The sequence below is a fragment of the Lepidochelys kempii genome, chromosome 8 (assembly GCF_965140265.1).
Source record: "Lepidochelys kempii isolate rLepKem1 chromosome 8, rLepKem1.hap2, whole genome shotgun sequence".
Classification (NCBI taxonomy): Eukaryota; Metazoa; Chordata; order Testudines; family Cheloniidae; genus Lepidochelys; species Lepidochelys kempii.
The window spans coordinates 104,044,019-104,071,589 of record NC_133263.1 but is presented as its reverse complement, the minus strand read 5'-3'; the positions used below and the strand labels follow the sequence as shown (position 1 = coordinate 104,071,589).

At 40.3% G+C, this 27,571-nt stretch overlaps 1 protein-coding gene across 12 annotated transcripts in view; it reads left to right on the top strand.

Moving 5' to 3' along the window:
- MAST2 (microtubule associated serine/threonine kinase 2) overlaps positions 1 to 27,571 on the top strand; it is a 388,109-nt gene that overhangs the window by 268,391 nt on the left and 92,147 nt on the right. For all 12 annotated transcript variants that reach the window (XM_073357844.1, XM_073357842.1, XM_073357843.1 and 9 more), the window contains 2 exons: positions 4,844 to 4,935; positions 26,315 to 26,390. In XM_073357844.1, the coding sequence (XP_073213945.1) occupies positions 4,844 to 4,935; positions 26,315 to 26,390 (168 nt within the window). The remainder of the gene's footprint in view (positions 1 to 4,843; positions 4,936 to 26,314; positions 26,391 to 27,571) is intronic.

Here is a 27,571-nt window from a genome sequence, read left to right as displayed (position 1 = left end):
AAATATGGATTCCATTTAGTAGGCATGACTCTACTGTACGTCAAATATTGAGCCCACTTCTTGGATTTCTGGAATGAAATCTGTTCCTAAAAGTGGTAGTACTTGAAAAGCGGCAACAGGTTTGCCAAGCTTGTTTTAAAAAACTGGGTTTATGTAAAGAAATCACTAGTTAGAACACAGACTTTTATTATAACCCTTAATTCTTCTATAAAAGAATTAAGGGTTAAAATAGAAATCTGTATCATTTTTTTTGACAAGTGTACTGAAGTTAGAATTTTGCCAAAGCCTATTCAAAGTTTCATATAGTTGGTGTAAAGTTTTGTCTACTATAGATAACTTTTTCTGTTCAATCTTGCATTGGTAAGGAGATAGACTTGAATAAGTTGGCAGTTTCTCTTTCATCTCTAATATCTGTGATTCTAAGGTACTATTTAACAACAATTAATATATTTATTCTCTCATTGGCTTTTCCGTGGTACTCATTCCCATAGAGTAAACTCCTCACCGACATTAATAAATTTGCCTCACGGTACCTCTGTGAGCAAGAGAGAGCATGAGTGAATTTTGGTGTTAAAATTATTTGAGGATTGATTTTTATTGTAGATCACATTGAAACTGAAATATTCATTGTTTTCATTTCAGCCAGAAAGTAAATACAAAACAAGGGGTATTAGTCTATTTTTATAGAGGCCTGGAACAAAATGACTCAAGATTTGTTAGTACTGTATGTTACTGGTTCAAAACCACTAAGATTGCATATAGCAATCAGGTACTTTAACAAACGTTCTCATAAATTACCTTGGAAGAAGAGTGTCTAACTACAGATCACATGTCAGAGAGTCCAAAACTAGTGTCCAGTTACCCAGTCCAAGTCCAATGTCCTGCAGTATTCAATTTCAAGAATGCGCTTGGAGTATTTTAGCACATGTAACAAATGTTATTTTTACTGCAGGGAGAGCAGTTAACTCTAGAAATAGTTTAAATGATATTTTCATGGTGTCCGTAAAGGTATTGTTACAAATCTCTCAACATAACTAACTACCAGTTTATTGTGTCTGGTGGTAAATAATTGGGATTTTTAATTTTTTTTTCTAGATCCGGAATAATTTTTGGCAATACATAGTTTTTGCCAAGAATATAGTGTGTGCAGTCCAAGTAGTGTGGTGTGCAAAGAGCCAATATAGCTGACAGCGGTGGTAGTCTGAATTTGACAGGATTCCAAATATGTTTAGCATGTTAGTTCTCTATTGCACAAATCTATGGGAACAGAGAAATCCTGTAGTAGTAAACTACACCTTGTTTAAATTAAAGCAATGTAGGTGTAAATTTTCAGCCATAAGGGGTATCTAGGTAACATCTGTTGTTATCAAAGTTCACATCTTGGGTTGAATTGTGAAAGCAGGACAGGGTGAGGTCAAAGGTAGGGGATAGTTTGGCTAGTCTTTTCATGGGCTTAATTAAAATAATTAAGTAAAAGTAATTATTGGCTTATAGTCAAGTTATAAAACTCAGTGTATGTGAGCACTGGGTGAGTTCGTTCTTTCTTTCTTTCTTTCTTGTTAAAATACTCAGAGGCATGTAGAACTAATCTGAGTCCTGTAACCATCTGACTTCTAATTTTGTAAACGTTGTCATTCCTTTTCCCTCCTGTTTTTGTTGCTGTATTCTGTCATGCCATATCTTATGTTGTAAGCTCTTTTGGGCAGGGAAATGTCTAGCACAGTTTGGAGAGTTTATAAATAGTAAAGAGTTTAAGGCCAGAAGGGACCAATTAGATCTAGTCTGACCTCCTGTATATCACAGGCCCTTAAACTTCACAGTTACCTCTATACTGAACCCAATAACTTGTTTGATTAAAGCCTGTTCTCTGGAAAGACATTCAGTCTTGATTTGATGGCATCAAGAGATGAAGAGTACATGTCCCTTGGTATTTTTTTCCCAATGATTAATCACTCTGTGTTCAAAATGTGGGACTAATTTGAATTTGTCTGGCTTCAGCTTCCAGCCACTAGTTCTTGTTATGCCTTTCCCTGCTAGATTAAAGAACCATTTTATCGCTCTGTATTTTCTCCCAGGAAGGTACATAAACACTGTAATCAAGACACCTCTCAAACTTACTTTTGATAAGACGAACAGTTACAGTGAAAGGACTGACTTCAAAAGCTCTAAGGCATTTTCTCTAGCTCTCAAATAATTTGAGGCTTTTTTCTGTACCCTCTCCAATTTTTCAACATCCTTCTTAAAATGTAGACACCAGAACTGTAGGCAGTATTCTAGTACTGGTCTCATCAGTGCCATGTATAGAGGTGAATCATCTCCCTACTCCTGCTCACTGCTTCCTTGCTCATATAACCAAGAGTTGCATTAACCCATTTGTGCCTCAGCATTGCCCTGGGAGCTCTTGTTGACGTGCTTGTCTGCTGTGACCCCTAAACTCTGTTCAGAGTCCCTGCTTTCCAGGACACAGTCACCTGTTATGTAGGTATGGCCTTCATTCCTTGTTCCTCAGTGTATAACCTTGCACTTGGGGCTGTATGAAAGCACATTTTGTTTGATGGATCCAGATCTCTCTTTGACTGCCTTTCCCTCCTCATGATTTACCACTTGCCAGACATTTGTCATCTGCAAATTTTAGTAGTTGTGATTTTATATTTAATTCCAGATCAGTGATGAAAATGTTGAATAGTGTAGAGCCTAGTACTGACCCGCCTAGAATCTGGCTAGAAATACCCCCATTTAATGTTTGTCTATTGAAAACTACTTAATATAATTTTCATATACAGTACTTCATATTAAAATACTTTGGTTGTGTTTACCGTGGCAAGGGTTTATTATATTAAGTGTATAAATGTGATGCTTCTCTGCTATTAGTCTTTGAACTCAGTATTCTATTTCGTGTTCTACAGTAATGGAACAGAGTAACTCAAGATGCCCATTAAGAATCTATTTATAAACTATGAGATTTTAAGCTTCTTGGGCTCATGCTGTTATTTTGCATACTATATGCAAAAGTAGCAATCAATTTTTGAATGGACTCTTGCTGAATAGTACTTAAATGTTAGTGAGGATTGTATTGAGTCAGCTGTATAATTTTCACAGAAATTTTAAGTACACTAAAGAGCTAAAGTGGCAGCTAATGGTGCTTCAACTTTACTGTGATTCATTGGCAGTCCAGTTGCGATTTTTTTCTGTTTTGAACATGCTCTAATTTCTGTTTTGAACAACAACCAGAAAAGCTTACCACGTTCAAATAAAAATTAATAATCAGCTACAGGAACGGTCCTGCAACTGTAAAATAATTTTCCATTAAATTGTGGTAATTGGGAGTTTGATAATTGCTGTGTTCATTTTTGAGCTACTGCTGAAATGTAGTGTTAGACTAAGGGACCAGTGAACATTTCAGTATCTAATATTTTTGCAAACAGAGTTTGGAAACAATTATGTCAATGAGAAGCTTTGTATCATGTCTTTTCAGTGGTATACATTAACTGCTTATCTTGTTACAAGACACTATAAAATAATATCAATTTGATTATCTTTAATTTTTCTTTCCTGCCATACCACATAATTTCCAACATCATTTTAGTAAACTCTATCTTGAGAACCACCAGAGCAAAGTAGAAATGCTTTATGATAACTGAAAGAGTCTTGGAATTCCAGTAGTCAAATGGCATTAATCTCGAGCAATTCGTGAGATTCCGCTGCTGAATTCATATCACAGTTGAATAGGAACAAAAACAAAGATGGTAATTAGAATATGATTTTACAAACCAGTACCTCACAGTAAAAAATATTTCACTGGTCCATTACAATTGCTTTTAGGACTAATTAAACTTTTCCAAGAACTAGACCTGGTCCAGTGAGCAAAGGGAGTAAAACACTGATCTCTGGCAATAGTCTGATTTTGAAACCCTCCAAAGCAAGTAAATAAATAAATGTGCACGGGGTGCCAAATTAATTGGTGGAGTAACTCCACTGAAGTCAAAGGAGTTGCACCTGTTCAGAGTTTGGCCATGAAACTTTGCTCAATTCATGTTATTGTGGATGGGCATTGCAGCACTTGTAATGAGGACCCTTTGATTCTCAGGGTTTGTTTGGAACTCACCTTTGGATTTCCTTGCTTTGAAGGGTGAAATGCGACTTACATCTTCATACGCTCTTTGTAGTTTTGCTAACACTAAATTAAAAAGAAAATAAATACATTGGTCAGTATTAAAACTTTACAGATTTACCTTTTTCCTAATTAATATTACTGTGTTTTCTCATGGTATGATGAAATAGCAGTTGTAATAGATTTTAATATCTACCAATATAACATATAAAATAAATAATTTATAAATTGGCATGGAAGTCCACACTAAAATGATGCAAACGTTTTACTGTTTGTGTTTTTGTGATATTAACAATTGACAAAGCATGAGAAGGGCGTGTGTTTCAGAAAGGAGTGGGAAACTATATTTACTGATCCAAACAGCATACAACACAGAATGCATTAATGTCACTTCTACAGTGTATTATAAAATCCTGTTGTTGACCTAATAACTTTTAGCCCTGTGTACTTATTATTTATCTGGTTTCAGAGTAGCAGCCGTGTTAGTCTGTATCTGCAAAAAGAAAAGGAGTACTTGTGGCACCTTAGAGACTAACAAATTTATTTGAGCATAAGCTTTCTTGAGCTACAGCTCACTTCATCTGCAGACCCAACTTCAGAATTCAGTACATGAGGAAATGTGAAGCCAAATACTGATCCTTGTCAGCAATAGAAAATCTTGCTGGTTCTTCCTAAAAATACTGTGGTCCTTTGTTTAAAATGGTTCCTCATCATTATTTCATTTCATTTCAGTTGTCGGACGAGCAACAGGAAGAGCTTGATTGTAACATCCAGCACATCTCCAACACTGCCACGACCTCACTCCCCGCTCCATGGGCATACAGGTAACCAGGGAACTGTGTTTTATGTGGGAATCGTTAGTAAAATTAATTCATTATTCATTACCATTGACTGTCCATTTATATTATAAGGCAAATAAGCTATTCAGAACTCAGTTCAAAAAATTGTGTGTGATTCGTTAAATTCGTTTTCTTAACTTCACTGACTAAGGGGGATAGCATCTTTCACTTGTAACTAGATGTTTGTGCCTCACTCATCACCATGGTATCTGTGCCCTCCTCTGACACTGTAAATGATTTGGCCATATTGAGTGGGTACTCTTTTTTTAGATATAAACAAAATAACAATTAATAAAAATTGATTTTAGTCTGTGAAATGTAAAGAAGGCCTGGGCTCCCGTTCCCTTCATCCTGCCTTCTTCGTACATGGAATGACCTCTCATTCCAAGTGCTCCAGTCCTCCATCTTATTCTCCAGCAAATCCCTCTGGAGAACTTACCCCTTAAACACTAGCCCTTATCACCCTAATCCCCTATTCTCCTCAAAAGAAATGTAAGACAAAGGGGACTGCTAGCTAACTGAATCTGCATTGTACTAGCAGCAGCTTGTGATTTTGGGCTCTGTATAGGGTTATAAACCAGTCTGGCAGAGGGCATCCAGGAGATGCCACGCAGTTAGAAATAGTGTCATCTCCCATATGACTGCATGGAGACTGTCAACAAAAGCTAACTTTTTAAAAGGTGGCCACTGTTGCTGTTTAAACATGACCAAATTAGTAAAAGTGTTGCAAGTGAAATTATTTGAATAAAATGTAATGCTTGTTTGAACTTTCTTGTAATATCCTCTCATAGTAACAATAGGAGATACTAGCTAATACTGCTTCGCATGCCAGAGATCACATTCCTTGAAGTAATAATGTTTCTTTGTGGTATAGATTTTAGAGTTTGTTTCCACTTCACTATTGCCAAGCCCAAGGGAGATTTCTTGTTTGCTCTAAAACTTTTGGTACACTGTCTTTCTTTTACTAACAGCATCTGTTTTCCTGGCCTTAACTGTCTCATTTGTGTTTCTGGCAGCTATAGATTGCGACATGAGTATTGTTTTCGGTCTTTTTGTGGGTAGTTTTAATTACAGTTTCTGTTGTAGCAGTTACAAGTTTTAAAATGTTTCATAATGGGAAGGCAGAAAGGGAGTGTGAGGCTCTAGGTGCCCTGCTGTCTGTACTGAACATGCCTTTACTGTGCATACGAATCACCCTTCCCATTGAAGAGCCTTCTTGGTTGGCAGGTGAGCTCTCTCTTTGAATCATAGCAGGCCAACCTTTGCAGCTGCTACAGAGCCCAGATGCCTCCACTCTTTGGTTCCTTCTGTGGAACTTTTCCAAGGACCTAGGAAACCCGAGAAAATAGCCCTCACCTTAGAAGGGAGGAAAATATGAAGGCACCCTCCAAGTATTAGATATTCCTGATCAGACAGGTATCCAAGATACTGCAATTCCAATCCCCGGCCACAGACAAAAGATGAAAAAAGATGACTCCTTTTCTGGAAAAGGTGACCGTGAGAGAGCCTTGTGAGTCTACTCTGAAGGGTTGGTTTTTGTAGTAAGAGGAGGCCCTGAAACAAACTTTTGTATCAGAGGCCTAGTCTGAGGCTTGAAGCCTGAACCAAAATACTTCCAGGCAGTGTTAAGCAAAGCCTGGCTGTGAGCCAGAGGCAGGTCCCACTCACAGAAGTTGGCAAGAAAAGGTTGTTAGAAGCACGTGCACACACATACGCATAAGTGCTAATGAGAGGAACTTGTGCCAAGACGGCATCAGAACACTCCACAGACATAACAAGGAACAGGCAGGTGCATCTTAAAGACAGGGTCAAAAGGACAACATGATGGGTAGATTCGTTTGACCTATGATGAGTAATCTGTCCTGCAACTGTATAAAAGTAGGTCCGGGAGCGCACTTCTTTGTCCAGCCTAGGGGGCAGTGGAGTGTTCTGCCGCTGACTGAGCTGCATCCATTGCCGGGGGCACATGTTCGTAGTATGCCCTGTAGAGTCTGTAGGGAACTTTTACTGTGCTTCGTCTGACAATAAACCTGGCTCAGGTGCCTTTGTACCTTATTAGAGTCTGTGGTTTTTGGGGGTTCTCTCGGGGTCTGCTGTGTTAACTATCTGTGCAGAGCTGGGGCAGCACACAGAGGGAACATGCATGCAGCTGACTGTTATCATTGAACCAGAACAGAGCACCACACCGGTAGCTACCAACAACAGTTTTGACCCTGTCCTGGTGGGGAAGCTCCAGAGGATAAAATAATTCTGCCAAGGAGCATGAATAGATTTCAGTAACATTCTGCAAACAACATGCTTCGTCTCTGCTTCCTTACTATAATATTATGTTCTTCAAGTGTTTGTCAACATGGATTTTGCTCTTGGTGACATGCACCCATGTGTGTAAGGTTGAATTCTTTTGAATAGCAGTGTTGGTGGGGGCCACACCTGTGCCCTAGCCATCCTCTTGCTTCCCATAGTTGAAGGCATAAGGGGTGGGATGGCTGCAACCCACATTCTGTTCTACATAGGTTTTTATATTGCGCTCATCACTATAGTATTGGAACACTTTCCAGTAGTGCAAAAGCACCATGGCTAACACCTTTACCACATGTCTATGAGAACATCTTTCCTGGTAGCCGTCACATCAGCTAGAAGAATAAAGGAGATCTGAGTCTTCAGGGTGGGCCCTCCCTAAACAGTCTTTCATAAGGATAGCTCACGAAAGCTTATGCTCAAATAAATTTGTTAGTCTCTAAGGTGCCACTAGTACTCTTTTTTCTTTTTGCTGATACAGACTAACACGGCTGCTACTCTGAAACCTGTCATAAGGATAGAGTCACTCTTAAATTCAAAGTTTCTGCCCAAGGTAGGCTCCAGCTTATATCAATCAGTTAGTTCACCCCCCTGTTTTCTTCTTTATGCTGCATTTTGCCCCAGGTGAAATAACACTCTACATGTTGGATGTCGGGAAAGCATTGTCCTTTTTATGTCTTTAGTGCCATTCAGGTAATGCCCAGACTCTGGTGTTTGAGAGGAGTACGGGACAACCCGTCTTGTCCCAGAAGCTGTCCAAAGGGGGTCTCAGACTATTTTGACTTGTTAAAACTGGACTAAGAGAGATTCCCCCTAGACACATTAGGGCTCATTTCTCTAGGGTTCAAGCAACCTCTACAGTCAGTTTGGATAGCATCTCCATATCAGAGAGTTGTAGATCAGCAACATGGAGCTCAATCCACACGTTTACCACTCTCGATTCCCCTGTTCAAGGGTACAGATCAAATGCTAGTTTTGGTAGGGCAGTCCTGCACTCTATTCAAGTAGGACTTCTCTTGCTCATCTCCAGGTGAATGGGTGACTGCTAGTCGGTCACCAAGAGTGGAATTGGTGAGGATGATTGCTCAAAGAAGAGAGAATGGTTACTTAACCTGCAGCAACTGTGATTCTTCAAGATGTATTGTTCACACCAATTCCGTGACCCACCATACATCCTCTTTAGGCACAGCCCTTTCTTATGGGATTCTTATTGACAAAGGAACAGAGTGCAGCTTGTGACTGCCTCACAGCACCTTGCACTCCCAGCTGCGGGAAGCTTAGAGGGTGGCTGGGGCACAGGCCTGGCCCCAATGGATGCTGCCATTCAACAGAATCCAGTCTTATGCATATGGGATGCATGCACACCAAGAACTGAATCAGCACATCTCGAAGAACCAGAGTTACTGTAAAATAAGTAACTAACTGTTCTTTTCATTATGTTCAGAGCTCCTTACACTGGAAGACAGTGTATCCCCTAACTACACTGTGATGCACAAAATTGAGGAAATGCTCAAGAGGAACTACAAATTGGTAGCAGGTCAGCCGGAAGCAGCCATCTGCTTCTCTGTTTCCAGGCCTCTTATCTTGGATGGGTGACATCCAGCTTCAAAAAACAAAAACCCCTCTTCTGCCTGTTGATTTTTGACAGAATTAGCACTATTATCTCAGGATTCCCTAAAAGCAGAGTAATTGATGGACAGACTGTTGTGAATTATTTTAATGAAAATCTCCTGTAAAGAATTCAGGATCTTCAGCTTGAATTTTAATAGAGCCCTAAAAATAGTCACCAAGGCATTTACTACTTGCTGCAGAATCTCAAAGAAAGCACCCTCAAATCCAACTGTTCTGGAAATGTATCAACTCAGAAACTTGCCACAGAGCAGTTCCACTTCCATATGTACTCACTGTTCTTTCTTTTTTGGATTACTTTCCATGCCCAGAATATTTCTACAGAAATGGTGGTGGTAATAGGTATTTATACAGTGATCATTACTCTGAGTACTCATATTCCTATGCTAGGATTTAACTGATTCCATTTTAGTTATGGAAGTGTTCAACTAAGAAATGTGGCAGAGCTCCAACCTTGTCCCCGTGGGTCCCGGGCTTCCAGGTGGTTTATGCTAGCTTCAGACACTCACTGCAGCCCTCCACATAGCCCTTCTCTCTCTCGGGCCAGGAATACAGTCAACTGAGCCCTTTTCATCATCATAAGCCAGCAATGGAGGTTGGTGAGAGAATTCCCACAGTCTCTGTTGCTCCTACGGCCTTATGCCAAAACAGTTTAGTCTCCTGTCCTGACAAGGGCCTGTTTTTCCCCCCCCAGAAGGTGTTTCTGTAGTGGTGGGTTGGGGGGAACCCAGGCCCATCCTCTACTCCGGGTCCTGTCCCAGAGATCCTAATGGTAGCAGCTGTTGGCAGCCAACCTTTCACTGCCAGAGTTGCTACATTTCCCTGGGCTACTTCCCCACAGCTCTGCTGCTTCTCCCTTCTTCACCCTTACCTTAGGGCTCCCTTACCAATGACTTGAGGGTGTCTTCATTAACCAGCGCTTCAGCTGTACTTCCCCTCCTCTGGCTCCCCTCTGTCTGACTGGAGTGAGCCCTTTTATATTATCAGAGGGGCCTTAATTAGAGTCAGGTGGTCACATTAGCTTAGGTGGCCTCATCTGATGCTTTGCAGCTTAATTGGAGTCAGGTGTTCTCATTAGCCTGGAGCAGCCCCTGCTCTGGTCAATCAGGGAACAGAAAGCTGTTAACCCAGTGACCAGTATATCTGCCTTCTACTACTCCCGTCCCTGTTTTTCATCAGTTGTCCCCCGTACTTAGTTGGTTCTCCAGGCCCTGTGGATCTCCCCCTTAGGCTGTGGGGGGATCCTTTTGTAGTGGACGAGCTCTGCCCGCCCACGTCCTGGATTCCCAATAGGACTACTCCTGTCCCTGTTTTTCATTAGTTGTCCCCCGTAATTAGTTGGTTCTCCAGGCCCTGTGGATCTCCCCCTTAGGCTGTGGGGGGATCCTTTCGTAGTGGACGAGCTCCGCCCGCCCACTTCCTGGATCCCAATAGGACTACTCCTGTCCCTGTTGTTCATTAGTTGTCCCCTGTAATTAATTGGTTTTCCAGGTCCTGTGGACCCCCCCTTAGGCTGGGGGGGATCCTTTAGCAGTGGGCGGGCTTTGTCCGCCCACTTCCTGGATCCCAATAAGGCTACTCTGCAGTACCCAACTTGCCTGGGTCTATCACAGAAGATACAAAAAGATGCCCCTCAAAATGTGAAATAAATATTTTTGTTTCGATTGATTGCTATCTTACTGACAGAGGGCCCCAAACTCATAGATGTAGTCTGATGTCTATATTTTTTTGCGGGTGCAACTCCAGTCAGACCAGTAGGGCCATGCGTGGGGTATGTGGTGTGTGTGTGTGTGTGTGTGAAATTCTGTCTGTGCCTGAGGTTTGCAGTTGGGGGGGCAACCCTCTCTTGCCCCCTCCAAACTACACCCATGCCCAAACTATACAGTCCACATAAGTGTAGCCATATCACAGAAAACAGGCAGGAATTTTTTTTTTTGTTGGTGGGTGTACGCACAATAGAAGACAGTTCAATTCTCTCCTCCATCCCCTTTCTCCCAATCCACTCCCAAAATGAAAAGTTGGTCTTAGCTTTCTCATCATTATGTCAAATTTTCCTACACTAAGTTTTGCCAGAACCATGTGGCACACTGATGTCTAGAAACTAGAGTAACTAAACAGTGGTTTGTCATGTGTAATTACTTCAAGTAATCCTTTCCAATATGTGTTCCGATGTTGCATATTGGATTTAACATATTAATTAAAAGGATATACTTTGTAACCTCCAAGACTTACTGTAGAGAAAAGAAGGAGAAATTACTGGATAATAGGAGTTCTCTAAAGGTAGAATACTTAAGAGAGTCACCTTTCTCCCCAAGAAAGTTGTTTACCTGTAGACAAAGTCAGATTAATACTAGAGCTCTGTGTGTGTCATAAGTATTTCTCTTAAATACTCTAGGCAACTTTTGGAATGAAGAGGTCAGGCTGTCATGTTTGTTTGATTCATATTGTAACTGAACATGACAACCATGCCTGTGCACTTACACAGTTTAAAAAGCATGTAGTGAATGTCAAAGCATTAAAAAGGACCACTTTTAAATGGCCTTCACTGCACTGAAAACAAACTCTTCCCTAATATCCACTCTGTAATCTCACTTGCAAGCGTTAAACACCAACAGGAATACAAACAAGCTATGAAGGGTTCTTAGAAGGAATCATTTTACTAGGTGCCATGTAACACAAAATTAAATTCATCTCAAAACCTGAATCATAAGGTACCCCTTGCTGGGATTTGCCAATGAGATCAGTGTGCGTGGCACAGTACAATCCATTCAGGAAGAGCTTTATTTTAACCGTCCTTGATGTTGGAAAATGCATTTCCTTACATGTGAAACAGTATAAAGGGGGACCAGCTGAACTGGTGTTCGTCCGTCATTTGAGGATGCAGCAGCAAGTTCCTGATATTCAGAGAAGGGGGTTTCTGTGATTTTTTTTTTTTTTTAAGGGTAAGACGGGGAAATGATGGATGCTGTGACTTCCCTGTGATCAGCTTCAGGCTCTGTTTTATTTACAAAGCAAGCAACCACTGAAAACTGTTGTTCTAGGAACTTTCATTGGCTGTTTCACCTGAGCGGTGTTCTGTGCAATACCATGTTTTGTTGTAAGCCTGCTTGTCTACCCCTGTGTGAGAGGCAATCCTATGAATATTATTGCCAGAGAACTCCATCTTCAAATACTGTTAATAGTTTGCTTTTAGGATACTATTTATTTAAAATCTTACTAATAAACTGTATTTGAGTAGTTAACATAGTGCTCCATTTAATCTTCTAGCTCTACACCCTAGTTTGTTAAAGGTCAGATCTCTCTAATACAGGGAGTATTCCAAAAATATAGTACTTCAGATCATTAGCAGTGGCCAATTGTGCATATTTTTAAAAATTCAGATTAGTAGAATATTTAAAAAATGTACTGTAAAATTTTGGCAGAGGAGTCAAGACAAGAAACATAATAGTGTAGTATTAATGAACATATTGGAAAAATAAAATGCAGAAACCCTTTTGAAAATTGTGATAAGACCATATGAGTACAGATATTGTAGCAGGACCTATTAGTACCATGTATAATCCTGACCTTTGTAATATTAGACTCGTGTTTAAGATTTTAAGCAGCGAAATGATAGCTACATTATAGTCATTTACTCTATTCCAGGGATTGTCACAGTCCCGTTGCACCTGACCCCTTGAACTCCCACAGAAAGCAAAATCAAACCAAACAACAAAACAGAGAACCCTGCATTAGAAACTACAACCACCTCCCTCCCCAAAAAATCAGAACAAATGCAAAACCCAGAATACATAACTTGAAGGTGGATTATCTGCTTTGAAGATGAAACCTTCATTCTGGAGAAGCCAGTCACAGCTCCGTAATTAAGACTGAATTGAATTTTGTCCTTAAGGGAGGGATTCATTCTCTTGATATCTATGAAGAATAGAGCAGAGTATTCTTCCCAAAAGTGCAGGATTTAGTGAGGTTCCTGAATGAATTTTCTGAAAACTTACAAGTAAATGTGCTTGTTAGTTATCCATTTAAAGTTAGTTAATATTTCTTTAAGAAATGTAGCACCCCGTGTCAACTTTTTTTGGGTTCCAAGTAATCTCAGCTCAAGCATTGTCTGTCTATATAAAAACTGGCAGACAGGTCAATCTTGTGTAGATCATATGCAATGGGTAGTCTTTGAAAACAGACTGTTAGGATCAGTGGTAGTTTTTTCCATTATTTTTCCATATCTGAAAGTTTCTCCTTTAGCAGAAGCTCAAACAGAATGTTCTCCTTCAGACAAATTAATGAAGAATTTCCCTTTGTGAAAATGGTTGCATTCTCATAGCCCTACTGGGACTCAGGCCACAGGCTATACTCAGTTAGTACAGCCTTTTTCAAAATGTCCTCTATTTCTCATTGTTCCCAAAAGGACCAAAGTCACAGGCTGCCTTCAGTAACAACTTCTGCTGCTGCCTCCATTCACCTGCTCTTCTCAGTGCCCCTCTTTGCTTGCTGACAGAGGAGAGGGGAGTCATCTTCCCTGAGGGCAGCTTGATTTCACTCTCATTGGGAACAATGGGAGGCAAAGGGAGGCAATGCTAAAAAAATGCTTTTACCAAAAATTGCTTACTTAAATGTCTCTGGAAACGTAGTCATTTTACATTTATGAGCTGATTTTGAAATGCTTCAATAATTTCTCCTTCCCCCAGGCAGTTAGAGCTCTACTTATTCAAGGCCTTATCCTGACATTCACTTCACTTTCTTGAATACTGCAGGCATCTATTTTCCCATCAAAGGCGGGGATATTTATTCTAGTAACTTTGATTACGCTAATGTTAAGTGCGTGACTACCCCACACTTCGCTTGGGGAGAGAAAACCCATATTAGTAGTAGTCCTCTTCTTCTAATTCATTGTAGAGCTTACCAACTAAGCGAGTGTCATTTAACGAGGCATTTTAATACTAGTAGGTTGGCTTTGGCTCACATGTCTTTCCTCTCCTTAAATAATTTAACCACGTGTAGTCAAATTATTTTTCAAACAGGACTGTATTAATGTGAACTAGAACTTTTTAGTTTGCGTCTGTAGTGCCCAGAGAGGAGAGTTTGCTCTGGTATTCTTATCCCATACTGTGAACTGCAGGTCAGGGTAGCCATAGTCCCAGTTTCCTAATAATGAAACATAGCTGAATCGGAGACTTATCCCATTTATCTTTAGCTTTAGCAATCTTTAGTATAATTAAAAACTTTAAAATTATAATCAAAATAATTTTGAGTAACTGAACAAATTGGGTAATGAGACTTTTTCAGATTTCAGTATTATCTATGTGGGAGTGCTAACACTTTTCAGTGTGCACAGTCTGGTACAGAGATACCACTAATTTCTTTGTATCCTGTTTTTCAGATTTATATGGCATATTTCTATCCAGACTCTGGAATTTTGATTAGGTCCCATGTGAGTTATTTCTAGTTCAAAAATGAAAAGCAATTAGTTCTTCTGCTCTACTCAAGTCTGGGTGAAGCTTTAAAGAAGCTTCAGGGAGAAGGGGAATTTCTACTTTCCTTTAAAAATTTCCCAGTACTATTGCATCTTCTGTAGTTGAAGGAATTTTAATAAGAGAAGCCTAAGTGTGTTGGTCTCACCCAGCAAAGATGATATAAACCTATTTATTCTGTGAGCAAAGGTATATTCTCCTGTTGCTCAAGGGTTAGAATTGCTGCTGTTGGATCTGAGACTCCTCACTCTGTCTCAAGTGGTGCTTTTACAAAGACTACTTATTAGATAAATCAACACACTGTTACAAGAATGTTAATGATATAGTGTCATAAATATAAAGGGAAGGGTAACCACCTTTCTGCATACAGTGCTATAAAATCCCTCCTGGCCAGAGGAAGTCCTTTTACCTGTAAAGGGTTAAGAAGCTAAAATAACCTCGCTGGCACCTGACCAAAGTGACCAATGAGGAGACAAGATACTTTAAAATCTGGAGCGGGGGGAAACAAAGGGTCTGTCTGTGTGTGTGATGCCAGGACCCAAGCAGGAATGCAGGTCAGAACTCCTGTAAAGAGTTAGTAAGCAATCTAGTTAGATATGAATTAGATTCTGTTTTAAGTGGCTGATAAAATAAGTTGTGCTGAATGGGATGTATATTCCTGTTTTTGTGTCTTTTTGTAACTTAAGGTTTTACCTAGAGGGATTCTCTATGTTTTGAATCTGATTACCCTGTAAGGTATTTACCATCCTGATTTTACAGAGGTTTTTCTTTTACTTTTTCTTTAATTAAAATTCTCTTTTAAGAACCTGATTGCTTTTTCATTGTTCTTAAGATCCAAGGGTTTGGGTCTGTGTTCACCTATGCAAATTGGTGAAGATTTTTATCAAGCCTTCCCCAGGAAAGGGGGTGTAGTGCTTGGGGGGATATTTGGGGGGGGGGGGGAAGACATCTCCAAGTGGGATCTTTCCATGTTCTTTGTTTAACACGGTTGGTGGTGGCAGCATAAGGTCCAAGGACAAAAGGTAAAAGTTTGTACCTTGGGGAAGTTTTAACCTAAGGTGGTAAGAATAAGCTTAGGGGGGTCTTTCATGCAGGTCCTCACATCTGTACCCTAGAGTTCAGAGTGGGGAAGGAACTTTGACATATAGGAACGAACCTTTACATTTCCTGGGTATGGTCAAGGGAAAGAGAGTGTGGCTGAGTCATCCTTTCAGTTTAGCAGTCCCACGATGCCCTCACTGGCCCACAGACAGCCACTACTTCATTAAAGTTGCACCTACCCTACACAAACACGACATTCAACAAGGAGGCTGAAGGGCCTGAAAACCTCAGAGACTGCAATCATGTTGCACACCGTGCATAACTCATGTATTTTGAGTCCTGTCTGCAAAGCTGGAAAGCAAAAACTGCAATGACGAATGGCCTGCCACGCTGAGGAGCCCTAATTCTGAGACCATTCCATGACTCCCGCTTGGTTTAATAATAAGCTACACATCAAGTTTTCAGGCCAAATCAAAAATCAATTTCATATCCTCTATGAATGTTGTTAAGCAATGTGCACAGGGATTGCTGTTCATACATTTTAAATTCTTACACTTTCTAATATTTCAGCTGATTTCCTAGATTTTTTTTTTCAGCTTTCCTACTCTCTTGGTCCACCTGTTGATATGAATTCTCTACTAAATTAAAAGTTCTTGGCACCAAATCTTTTTCAGAGATCAAAGTTTCTTCAAAAAGTTAATTTTAATTGATGTGCATTAATTAAACCTAAAAATTAAAATAAAATTAGCACCTCTCTAATAATCCATTATAATAGAACAAATGAATTAGTGTATACAGTTTTGCATGTTACATTCTACTGCACATAGACATGTACTCAATCTAATAAGCATTTTTCACCTCAAATTTTATTTCATGGGCACACCACTTAAATATTATGCCTCTGTCAATAAACTGAAGGATAAATCACTTATAAACCCTGTTTTTGTTTTAAAAACTGGTCCCAGCATTAGAATTTTAGAGTAATTTACGTTTTAATGTTCAAAAACCTTAAGCTTTGGTTTGGTTAGGTATGATAGCTCAGTGGTTTGAGCATTGGCCTGCTAAACCTAGGATTGTGAGTTCAATCCTTGAGGGGGCCATTTAGGGATTGGGGGCAAAAATTGAGGATTGGTCCTGCTTTGAGCAGGGGGTTGGACAAGATGATCTCCTGAGGTCCCTTCCAACCCTGATATTCTATGATGGCACTAGTCTATGATGGTAATACCCTCAATTAATGTCAGCTCTATTTTTAAAAACATTGGCTGAAGCTCTGTTTACCAGTAGTGCGTATCAGAAAAGATCACATTTACATGTGAATTTTGGATTAATATCTTTGATATCACTGAAGAACTTTAGCTCATAATTAAATTTCTAAGCATTTGGAAAAAGGATTTTCCACTTTCTATTTATTTTTAAAAGAATAGAATGTGCAATACTTCAGATATATGGATAGTTGAGTGATTGGCACTCCACCTACCTAAAACCTCCTGCCTCCTAACTTCCCTTGCCCCCTCTTATTACCCTCTCCCTCACCTCTCTCCACAAATTCCTTTCCCTGGTACAAGCATGATCTGGTCCCTGCCATTAAAAAAAACCAAACCCCTATCCCAACCTACCTCTCTGACCATTGTCCAATCTCCCTGCCCCCTGCACCTCTATGCTTCGTGTACATGTCTAAAATTCTTCTCTTAAAAGTCCATCTTAAGAACATAAGAAAGGACATACTGGGTCAGACCAAAGGTCCATTTAGCCCAGTATCCTGTCTTCTGACAGCAGCCAATGCCAGGTACTCCAGAGGGAATGAACAGAACAGTTAATCATCCAGTGATCCATTCACTGTTGCCCATTCCCAGCTTCTGGCAAATAGAGTCTAGGGACACCATCCATGCCCATCCTGGTTAATAGCCATTCATGGACCTATCCTCCATGAATTTATCTAGTTCTTTTTAAAGTCAGTTCTACAGGTTTTGTACAGGTATTTTGGTTAGATATGATTTTTTTACCTAAGTAGTTATGCAACCCCTAATGTAGATGCAGTTTATTACAGTTCATTACTGGCATAAAGACACCGTATGTTGATATCTCTTATTTCCCTTCCCATATAAGCACCTTTATACTAGTACAACTGTTCCACACTAGAGAGTTGTATCACTTTAACTAAACTGGTGTAGTTAAAATGGTATGACGTGTGTGTGTGTGTGTGTGTGTATAGAATGCCCCACTTCTCCACACCAATGATATGCTTGATGTTGTTGGCATTGTAAGTTGCATTGTTTAGGTCAGCAACAATCCTGTTTGGCATCACCCTCAACCAAGACAAAGAAGGTTCATCTTCCTTGTTAATATAGGAGAATGGTTTGTAGAAGCACATATAAAGAGAAGAATCTTTGATATCCAGTATCCCACCGAGGATTACCGGAAGAAACTACACCATCTGATCAAGAAACTCCCTGAAAAAGCACAAGAACAGATCTGTGCAGACCCATACCTAGAACCCCAACCAGGGGTATTCTGTTTGCTACCCAAGATCCATAAACCTGGAAATCCTGGATGCCCCATCATCTCAGGCATTGGCACCTTGATAGCAGGACTGTCTGACTATGTAGACTCCCTCCTTAGGCCCTACGCTACCAGCACTCCCAGCTATCTTTGAGACCCCACTGACTTCCTGAGGAAACTACAATCCATCGGTGATCTTCCAGAAAACACCATCCTGGCCACTATGGACATAGAAGCCCTCTACACCAACATTCCACAAAAAGATGGACTACAAGCTATCAGGAACAGTATCCCCGATAATGTCACGGCAAACCTGGTAGCTAACCTTTGTATTTTGTCCTCACCCACAACTGTTTCACATTTGGGGACAATATATACCTTCAAGTCAGCGGCACTGCTATGGGTACCCGCATGGCCCCACAGTATGTCAACATTTTTATGGCTGACTCAGAGCAACGCTTCCTTACCTCTCGTCCCCTATCGCTCCTACTCTACTTGCGCTACATTGATGACATCTTCATCATCTGGACCCATGGAAAAGAAGCCCTTGAGGAATTCCACCATGATTTCAACAATTTCCATCCCACCATCAACCTCAACCTAGACTAATCCATTTCCTGGACACTACTGTGCCAATAAACGATGGTCACATAAACGCCACCCTATACTGGAAACTTGACTGCTATACTTACCTACATGCCTCCAGCTTTCATCCGGGACATACCACATGATCCATTGTCTACAGTCAAGCTTTAAGATACAACTGCATTTGCTCCAATCCCTCAGACAGAGACAAACACCTACAAGATCTCTATCAAGCATTCTTAAAACTACAATACCCACCTGCTGAAGTGAAAAAACAGATTGACAGAGCCAGAAGAGTACCCAGAAGTCACCTACTACAGGACAGGCCCAACAAAGAAAATAATAGAACACCACTAGCTGTCACCTTCAACCCCCAACTAAAACCTCTCCAACGCATCATCAAGGATCTACAATCTATTCTGAAAAATTATCCCTCACTCTCCAGATCTTGGGAGACAGACCAGTCCTCGCTTACAGACAGCCCCCCAACCTGAAGCAAATAGTCTCCAGCAGCCACACAACAAAAACACTAACCCAGGAACCTATACTTGCAACAAAGCCCAATGCCAACTCTGTCCACTTATTTATTCAAGTGACACCATCATAGGACCTAATCACATTAGCCACGCCATCAGGGGCTCATTCACCTGCACATCTACCAATGTGAGATATGCCATCATGTGCCAGCAATGCCCCTCTGCCGTGTACATTGGCCAATCCAGAAAGTCTCTACGTAAAAGAATAAATGGACACAAATCTGACATCAGGAATCCTAACATTCAAAAACCGATAGGAGAACACTTCAACCTCTCTGGGCACTCAGTAAAAGACTTAAGGGTGGCAATTTTGCAACAGAAAAGCTTCAAAAACAGACGCCAATGAGAAACTGCTGAGCTTGAATTAATATGCAAACTAGATACCATTAACTTGGGTTTGAATAGAGACAGGGAGTGGCTGGGTCATTACGCATATTAGGTATCCTCACACCTTCTTGTCAACTGTCTAAATGGGCCATCTTGATTATCACTACAAAAGTTTTTTTTTCTCCTGCTGATAATCGCTCATCTTAATTACAGGTTTCAGAGGAACAGCCGTGTTAGTCTGTATTCGCAAAAAGAAAAGGAGGACTTGTGGCACCTTAGAGACTAACCAAATTGGTTAGTCTCTAAGGTGCCACAAGTCCTCCTTTTCATCTTAATTAGCCTCTTACAGTTTGTATGGCAACTTCCACCTTATCTGTGTGTGTGTGTGTGTGTATGTGTATATATATATATATATATATATATATATATATTTATATTTATCTTCTTACTATATGTTCTGTTCTGTGCTTCCGATGAAGTGAGCTGTAGCTCACGAAAGCTTATGCTCTAATAAATTTGTTAGTCTCTAAGGTGCCACAAGAACTCCTGTTCTTTTTGCAGATACAGACTAACACGGCTGCTACTCTGAAACCCAATATTATCTCATCATGCCCATCAAAGCAGCACTCTCATTCCTTGGCTACTGTTGAAAACCAGCCATCACGGGAGCACCTAGCAAATTCAGAAGTGGATGCAGCTACATATGCCTGAGTTCACAAATGCACCACAAAACTAATTATATACCTGATATACAGATGCTATTTGCATCCTCTGGACAGATGACTTAAGTCCCTCTTAGACTTCCATCACAGCTTCAACAACCATCACCTGTCAATTAAACTTTCTCTGGAACACTCCCACACCAGTATCAACTTCATGGACGATACGATCGGCTTCAACAATGGAACCCTTCGGACAATGATATACAAGAAACCCATGGATCATCACATCTACCTTCAGTAACCACCCCAAACACACCAAGGAGTCTGTTATCTACATTCAGGCACTCAGATACCATAGAATATGTTCTGAGGAGAAAGTCCAGGATATACACCTTTCATCACAAGACAAGGACACTCCACCAGAGTAGATGATTGCATCATGAAACAGACTATCCAATGCCCTGAGAGAACCTACTTCAATACAGAAATAAAATCTCCTACTGCGCACCCCTAGTTGTCACCTATCTCCCACATTGGAACCCATATGAGGTATTATCAAACAACTACAACCTATACTCGAAGGGGACTCCATCCTGAAATAAATCTTTCCTAAACACCCTCTTCTGGCCTTGAAACAATCCCCCAACCACCCCAAGCTCACCATCAGAAGCAAGCTACCCACAGACTAGGACACAGCAACTCAAAGTGGCATCAGACCCTTCCAGAACAACAGATTGAGAACCTGCAGATACATCTTCACTGCTATAATGATCAACACACCTTGTAAGATCAATGAGTCCGACACGTCTATGATGATATGTGGTATGCCTCATCCAGTGCACTACATGCCCCAATAGCAACTATGTGGGTGAAACCAAACATTACACTTTTGAATGGACTCTCACAGGAAAATAAGACAAAAACATTGTATCACCTGTAGGGGAATATTTCTCACAAAACAATCATTTTATATTTGACCTATCAGTCCCCATCCTCAAAGGAAACCTGCACAACACTTTCAAAAGACAACCCTGGGAGCATAAATTCATAACTTTGCTGGGCACTAAAAAGCACGGACTAAATAGAGACGCACTGGGTTTATGGCTTATTGCTTTATAACCCACTAACAACCCCTCCACCAGCTGCTTTTTTTTCTCCTCCTCCTCCCTTTCTTTCCTCCCTATGACAGAAGGGGTTTTAACAGGCCCCTTCATCTTTAATGGTCCCTTGAAATATATGTTAACTACTTATGCTAAAAGAAAAGGAGTCCTTGTGGCACCTTAGAGACTAACCAATTTATTTGAGCATGAGCTTTCATGAGCTACAGCTCACTTCATCGGATGCATACCATAGAAACTGCAGAAGACATTATATACACAGAGACCATGAAACAATACCTCCTCCCACCCGACTCTCCTGCTGGTAATAGCTTATCTAAAGTGATCATCAAGTTGGGCCATTTCCAGCACAAATCCAGGTTTTCTCACCCTCCGCCCCCCCCCCCCCCCCCACAAACTCACTCTCCTGCTGGTAATAGCTTATCCAAAGCGACCACTGTCCTTACAATGTGCATGATAATCAAGGTGGGCCATTTCCAGCATAAATCCAAGTTTAACCAGAACGTCGGGGTGGGGGGTAGAAAAAAACAAGGGGAAATAGGCTACCTTGCATAATGACTTAGCCACTCCCAGTCTCTATTTAAGCCTAAATTAATAGTATCCAATTTGCAAATGAATTCCAATTCAGCAGTTTCTCGCTGGAGTCTGGATTTGAAGTTTTTTTGTTGTAAGATAGCGACCTTCATGTCTGTGATTGCGTGACCAGAGAGATTGAAGTGTTCTCCGACTGATTTATGAATGTTATAATTCTTGACATCTGATTTGTGTCCATTTATTCTTTTACGTAGAGATTGTCCAGTTTGACCAATGTACATGGCAGAGGGGCACTGCTGGCACATGATGGCATATATCACATTGGTGGATGTGCAGGTGAACGAGCCTCTGATGGTGTGGCTGATGTTATTAGGCCCTTTGATGGTGTCCCCTGAATAGATATGTGGGCACAGTTGGCAACAGGCTTTGTTGCAAGGATAGGTTCCTGGGTTAGTGGTTCTGTTGTGTGGTATGTGGTTGTTGGTAAGTATTTGCTTCAGGTTGGGGGGCTGTCTGTAGGCAAGGACTGGCCTGTCTCCCAAGATTTGTGAGAGTGTTGGTTCATCCTTCAGGATAGGTTGTAGATCCTTAATAATGCGTTGGAGGGGTTTTAGTTGGGGGCTGAAGGTGACGGCTAGTAGCGCTCTGTTATTTTCTTTGTTAGGCCTGTCCTGTAGTAGGTGACTTCTGGGAACTCTTCTGGCTCTATCAATCTGTTTCTTCACTTCCATAGGTGGGTATTGTAGTTGTAAGAATGCTTGATAGAGATCTTGTAGGTGTTTGTCTCTGTCTGAGGGGTTGGAGCAAATGCGGTTGTATCGCAGAGCTTGGCTGTAGACGATGGATCGTGTGGTGTGGTCAGGGTGAAAGCTGGAGGCATGTAGGTAGGAATAGCGGTCAGGAGGTTTCCGGTGTAGGGTGGTGTTTATGTGACCATGGTTTATTAGCACTGTAGTGTCCAGGAAGTGGATCTCTTGTGTGGACTGGACCAGGCTGAGGTTGATGGTGGGACTTATGCTAAACAATCTATTCCATCACATATTTTGCTGTGACACACTGAGTAAGTTTCCCAGACTTGAAGAAGAGCTCTGTGTAAACTCAAAGCTTGTCTCTACCACCAACAGAAGTTGGTCCAATAAAAGATATTTCTTCACTCACCTTGTCTCTCTAAATACGCCCAAGGTCAGCCGACCGGAAGAGCCACAAGCAATGTGGAGAATGCAGTGAATTTGTATATGCAGACCACTCCACATGGATGCTGATGTGTGAAAAAATCATATAGGCTCACACTATGTGAGACTCTTGCTAGTTCTTTCAGTTTGCTAGTTAAATACATTTTTTTTGCCTAAAACATTAAATAGCTCTTAGTTTCTGGATGCATTTTAACACAGTTAATGTAACTTTTTCATGATACTAGATGAAGTTTAAGTCCATCTCTGTTCAGCAAAGCAATTAAGCACTTGTTTAAATTCCATTGAAGTCAGTGTATTTTAAGCATATGCTTAAGTGCTTTGCTGAAGAGGGGCTTTGATAAATGACTAGTAATAGCTTGTTTTTTAGGGGTGCTGAACACTTGCAGATCCTACTGAAGTCAAGACAAGCCCTTTGAGATACCTGGTCATTGAAAGAACTTTACTCTTAACAAGAAATCATTTGAACTCACTTCTGTAGCTGTCACCAGTATGTGTTATAAAATAAATCAAATTAAAAATGAGATTTTAATTCTGAATTATATTGAGAACATTTCCAGCTTCAGCACATGTCATTCTTGTAGTGTAGTGCTTGCCCAATACATGTTTGTTGCCCTGTTGCCATAACAGTAATGTAATTTTACTGTGTGCAATCAAAGAAATCACTATTAGTTAGTTGGTAGTGTCTATTCTGAATTATGTGTTTGGGATTAAGGACCTGACTTAATTGTATGATTGTAAAAAGACAAAAATAGTGCCTATGTTTAAAAAGATGGGGAGGAGAATCCAGGGAACAACAGACCTGTCAGCCTCACCTCAGTTCCTGGAAAAATCATGGAGCAGATCCTCAAGGAATCCATTTTGAAGCACTTGGAGGAGAGGAAGGTGATTAGGAACAGTCAACATGGACAAACCATTTAAGTATGTGCCTGTCTTTAAGAGTAAACCCACTGAAGTGACTATATGCTGTTAAGGCTGTAGTGTATTTTTGTGAACTTTTAACTCCATTGGGTTTCAGCATTCAGTTGTTAAATCATTTCAGATTTCAGAGAGATTTTCTACACTTATCTTTAAAATGAAACACATTTGTGATGTACCACATACAAACTGACAGGTTTCAGAGTAACAGCCGTGTTAGTCTGTATTCGCAAAAAGAAAAGGAGTACTTGTGGCACCTTAGAGACTAACCAATTTATTAGAGCCTATATAAATATAATATATATTATATATATATATATATATATATATATATATATATATATATATATATATATATATATAAAAATATATAAAGCCTGCTGCAGTTTCCACGATATGCATCTGAGGAAGTGAGCTGTAGCTCACGAAAGCTTATGCTCTAATAAATTGGTTAGTCTCTAAGGTGCCACAAGTACTCCTTTTCTTTTTGCACATACAAACTGTATGTTGCTATGTCATATAACAGTTGCTGGAGAGAAGAATTCTAGTGCTACCTGAGCAAGACTTTGGTATTCTTGATCATAGAATCATAGAAGATTAAGGTTGGAAGAGACCGAAGGAGGTCATCTAGTCTAATCTGCTCAAAGCAGGACCCAACCCCAACTAAATCATCCCAGCCAGGGCTTTGTCAAGCTGGGCTTTAAAACCGTCTAAGGATGGAGATTCCACCACCTCCCTAGGCAACCCATTCCAGTGCTTCACCAGCCTCTTAGTGAAATAGTTTTTCCCAATATCCAATCTAGACCTTCCCACTGCAACTTGAGACCATTGCTCATTGTTCTATCATCTGCCACCACTGAGAACAACCGAGCTCCATCCTCTTTGGAACCCCCCTTCAGATAGTTGAAGGCTGCTATCAAATCCCCGCTCACTACCTATTGAGCCCAACGATCTAGCCCGCTTTCTATCCACCTTATCGTCCATTCATCCAGTCCATACTTCTTTAACTTGCTGGCAAGAATACTGTGGGAGACCGTATCAAAACTTTGCTAAAGTCAAGATATATCACGTCCACTGCTTTCCCCACATCCACAGAGCCAGTTATCTCATCATAGAAGGCAATCAGGTTGGTCAGGCATGGCTTGCCCTTGATGAATCCATGTTGACTGTTCCTAATCACCTTCCTCTCCTCCAAGTGCTTCAAAATGGATTCCTTGAGGATCTGCTCCATGATTTTTCCAGGAACTGAGGTGAGGCTGACAGGTCTGTTGTTCCCTGGATTCTCCTCCCCATCTTTTTAAACATAGGCACTATTTTTGTCTTTTTACAATCATCCAATACCTCCCCCGATCGCCATAAGTTTTCAAAGATCCTTTCCTTCAGTTTACTAACCCATTGGAATTTTCATTTTCAGTGATAGAAAAGTTTCAGAGTAACAGCCGTGTTCGTCTGTATTCGCAAAAAGAAAAGGAGTACTTGTGGCACTTTAGAGACTAACCAATTTATTTGAGCATAAGCTTTCGTGAGCTACAGCTCACTTCATCAGATGCATACTGTGGAAACTGCAGAAGACATTATACACACAGACCATGAAACAATACCTCCTCCCACCCCACTCTCCTGCTGGTAATAGCTTATCTAAAGTGATCACTCTCCTTACAATGTGTACGATAATCAAGTTGGGCCATTTCCAGCACAAATCCAGGTTTTCTCACCCTCCGCCCCCATACACACACAAACTCACTCTCCTGCTGGTAATAGTTCATCCAAAGTGACCACTCTCCCTACAATGTGCATGATAATCAAGGTGGGCTAGAAAAGTGTACTTAATAAATACTGTATTTCAGAACATTGGAAATTAACAGGCAAAGAGTTTTTAAAAATACCACATTGATCTTATGGTCCATTCCTGTGAGCATTTACTCATGGGTGTACTGTTTTGCTACCATGAGCAGTCCCACTGGAATATATTCACAGTAAGGAGCACTATGCTGGGTTTGCAAGATTGTTCAGTAAAATACATGTTATTTACAGAGCACAGTCTGCACCAATACATCTCACAGTGGGAGAACAGAAGTACTTCCTTTGATATCCTCTTTAATCTTGAGTAGAAAGTAATCAGCTTCCTTTCTAACTAGCGTTTCTCATTGCTAAATATTGGATTAACTCATATACAAGAATCATTAAAAAAAAATCCAAGAACAAGTATATTGTATATAGTTGTTGCATTGTGTGTTACTTAGTTTTTGTTAACAATTGAAACTGGAAAGTCCACATCTTAACTTACATTCTAAAAAGTAAGTAAAAACATTAATTTCATGGTAGAGAGAAAAAAATCAACTTTCCATTTTTTTTTCCCCACAGTCAAAAATATATTTAACAAGGTATTGCTCAGGCTATTAAAAGGTTCAAAGATCTAAACTCTTTGTTCTTTGTAACTACAGATCTTAATCCAAATTATTCATGTAGCATGCTAACTCACTCATCAAATATTGTGACAAGGAGAGAGTTTGTTGTGAATGTAACACAAATGTAAATGTTCTCCACTTTCTCAAACAGGTAGCAGTCCTTTGGACAGTCCCAGGAATTTCTCTCCCAATGCACCTGCTCATTTTTCCTTTGTTCCTGCCCGTAGGTAAGTTAACACATTTTGTTTCTTATGATTAGCGGGTGAAAGCCACCTGAGTGTATTTTCTACTTTGGAAAGTAGTTATCACTTAGAGGTTTTTAGGGTCTGTTTCAGATTCATATTAGACTGATTTTAGAGTCTAGAAATGTCTTCAACATTTCTGTCTCTTCTCTACAGGTGCTGATTGTCACTCCATTATTATTATTATATTGTTTTTAGTTGCACATTTTGGGTGCTACTGCAAGGTTCTTTCCACACATGGGAGATGATTCAGAGTTCCTGCATGAGGGACATGCAGTCTAAAAAAGCCAGAGACAGAAGGGTTGGAGAGCCAAGGATGGGATAAAACAAGGTGATAAGGGTGAGGATAGACACACAGTATATTAGTCACATTTCCATGGCACTCTTTCAGGTCCCGCTTCCTAATCAGTAGATGAAGTCTGTTCTAAGGGATCCTGATCTTCTGTTTTCTAAAGAAACCTATTTGTTCACGAAGCCAATCAAATTCTACATATTTGTTCATCAATTCTTGATCTCTTTGCTACCCCTGATGTTTGAATCTCTTTTTTTAATATACTATTTTAAAATTAAATACTCTGAATTTACCAGTAGATAAATGTCTGCAACATGAGACTGGTTGCAGCCTGTCTTTTTCTCTCTCTGGTCCCAGTCTTTAGTCATGACAAGAAAACAGTTAGCAATATTGCTATATCAAGGAGAAACAGTTAATAGGTTAAATTTAGTATTAGTTTAACATTTGCAAAAGGAAAGCGTAGTGTTTCACTAGCATAATACAGAGGTATTGAAATGCAGAGAGGGCAGTTGCCTTGTAGACAAGTTTAGGAAGGGAGTTCCAAATGTAGTTGGTGGTATGGGGAACCTCATATAACAGCTGCTGGTCACATCCTTTTGGAAGGAGCTCAGATTCCATGGTGCTGGGTGTAGTGTAAGAAACAATAGACGGAAGGTGTGAAGACAACTGTGAATGAAACAGATAAATGGGGTATTGAATTTGGCATCCTTAGCAGAATGGAGGGCACAGGATGGGAGTGAGGGCAGCATAACACAAAAAGAGAGAAGGCTGGATAAGTAGCAAGGAGCCGATAAATTTTGGGCCTTGAAATCAAGGATAAGACTGAACCTGATGTGGGGGAGGGATTCTAAGAGGATAGTAAGATCAGATTCAT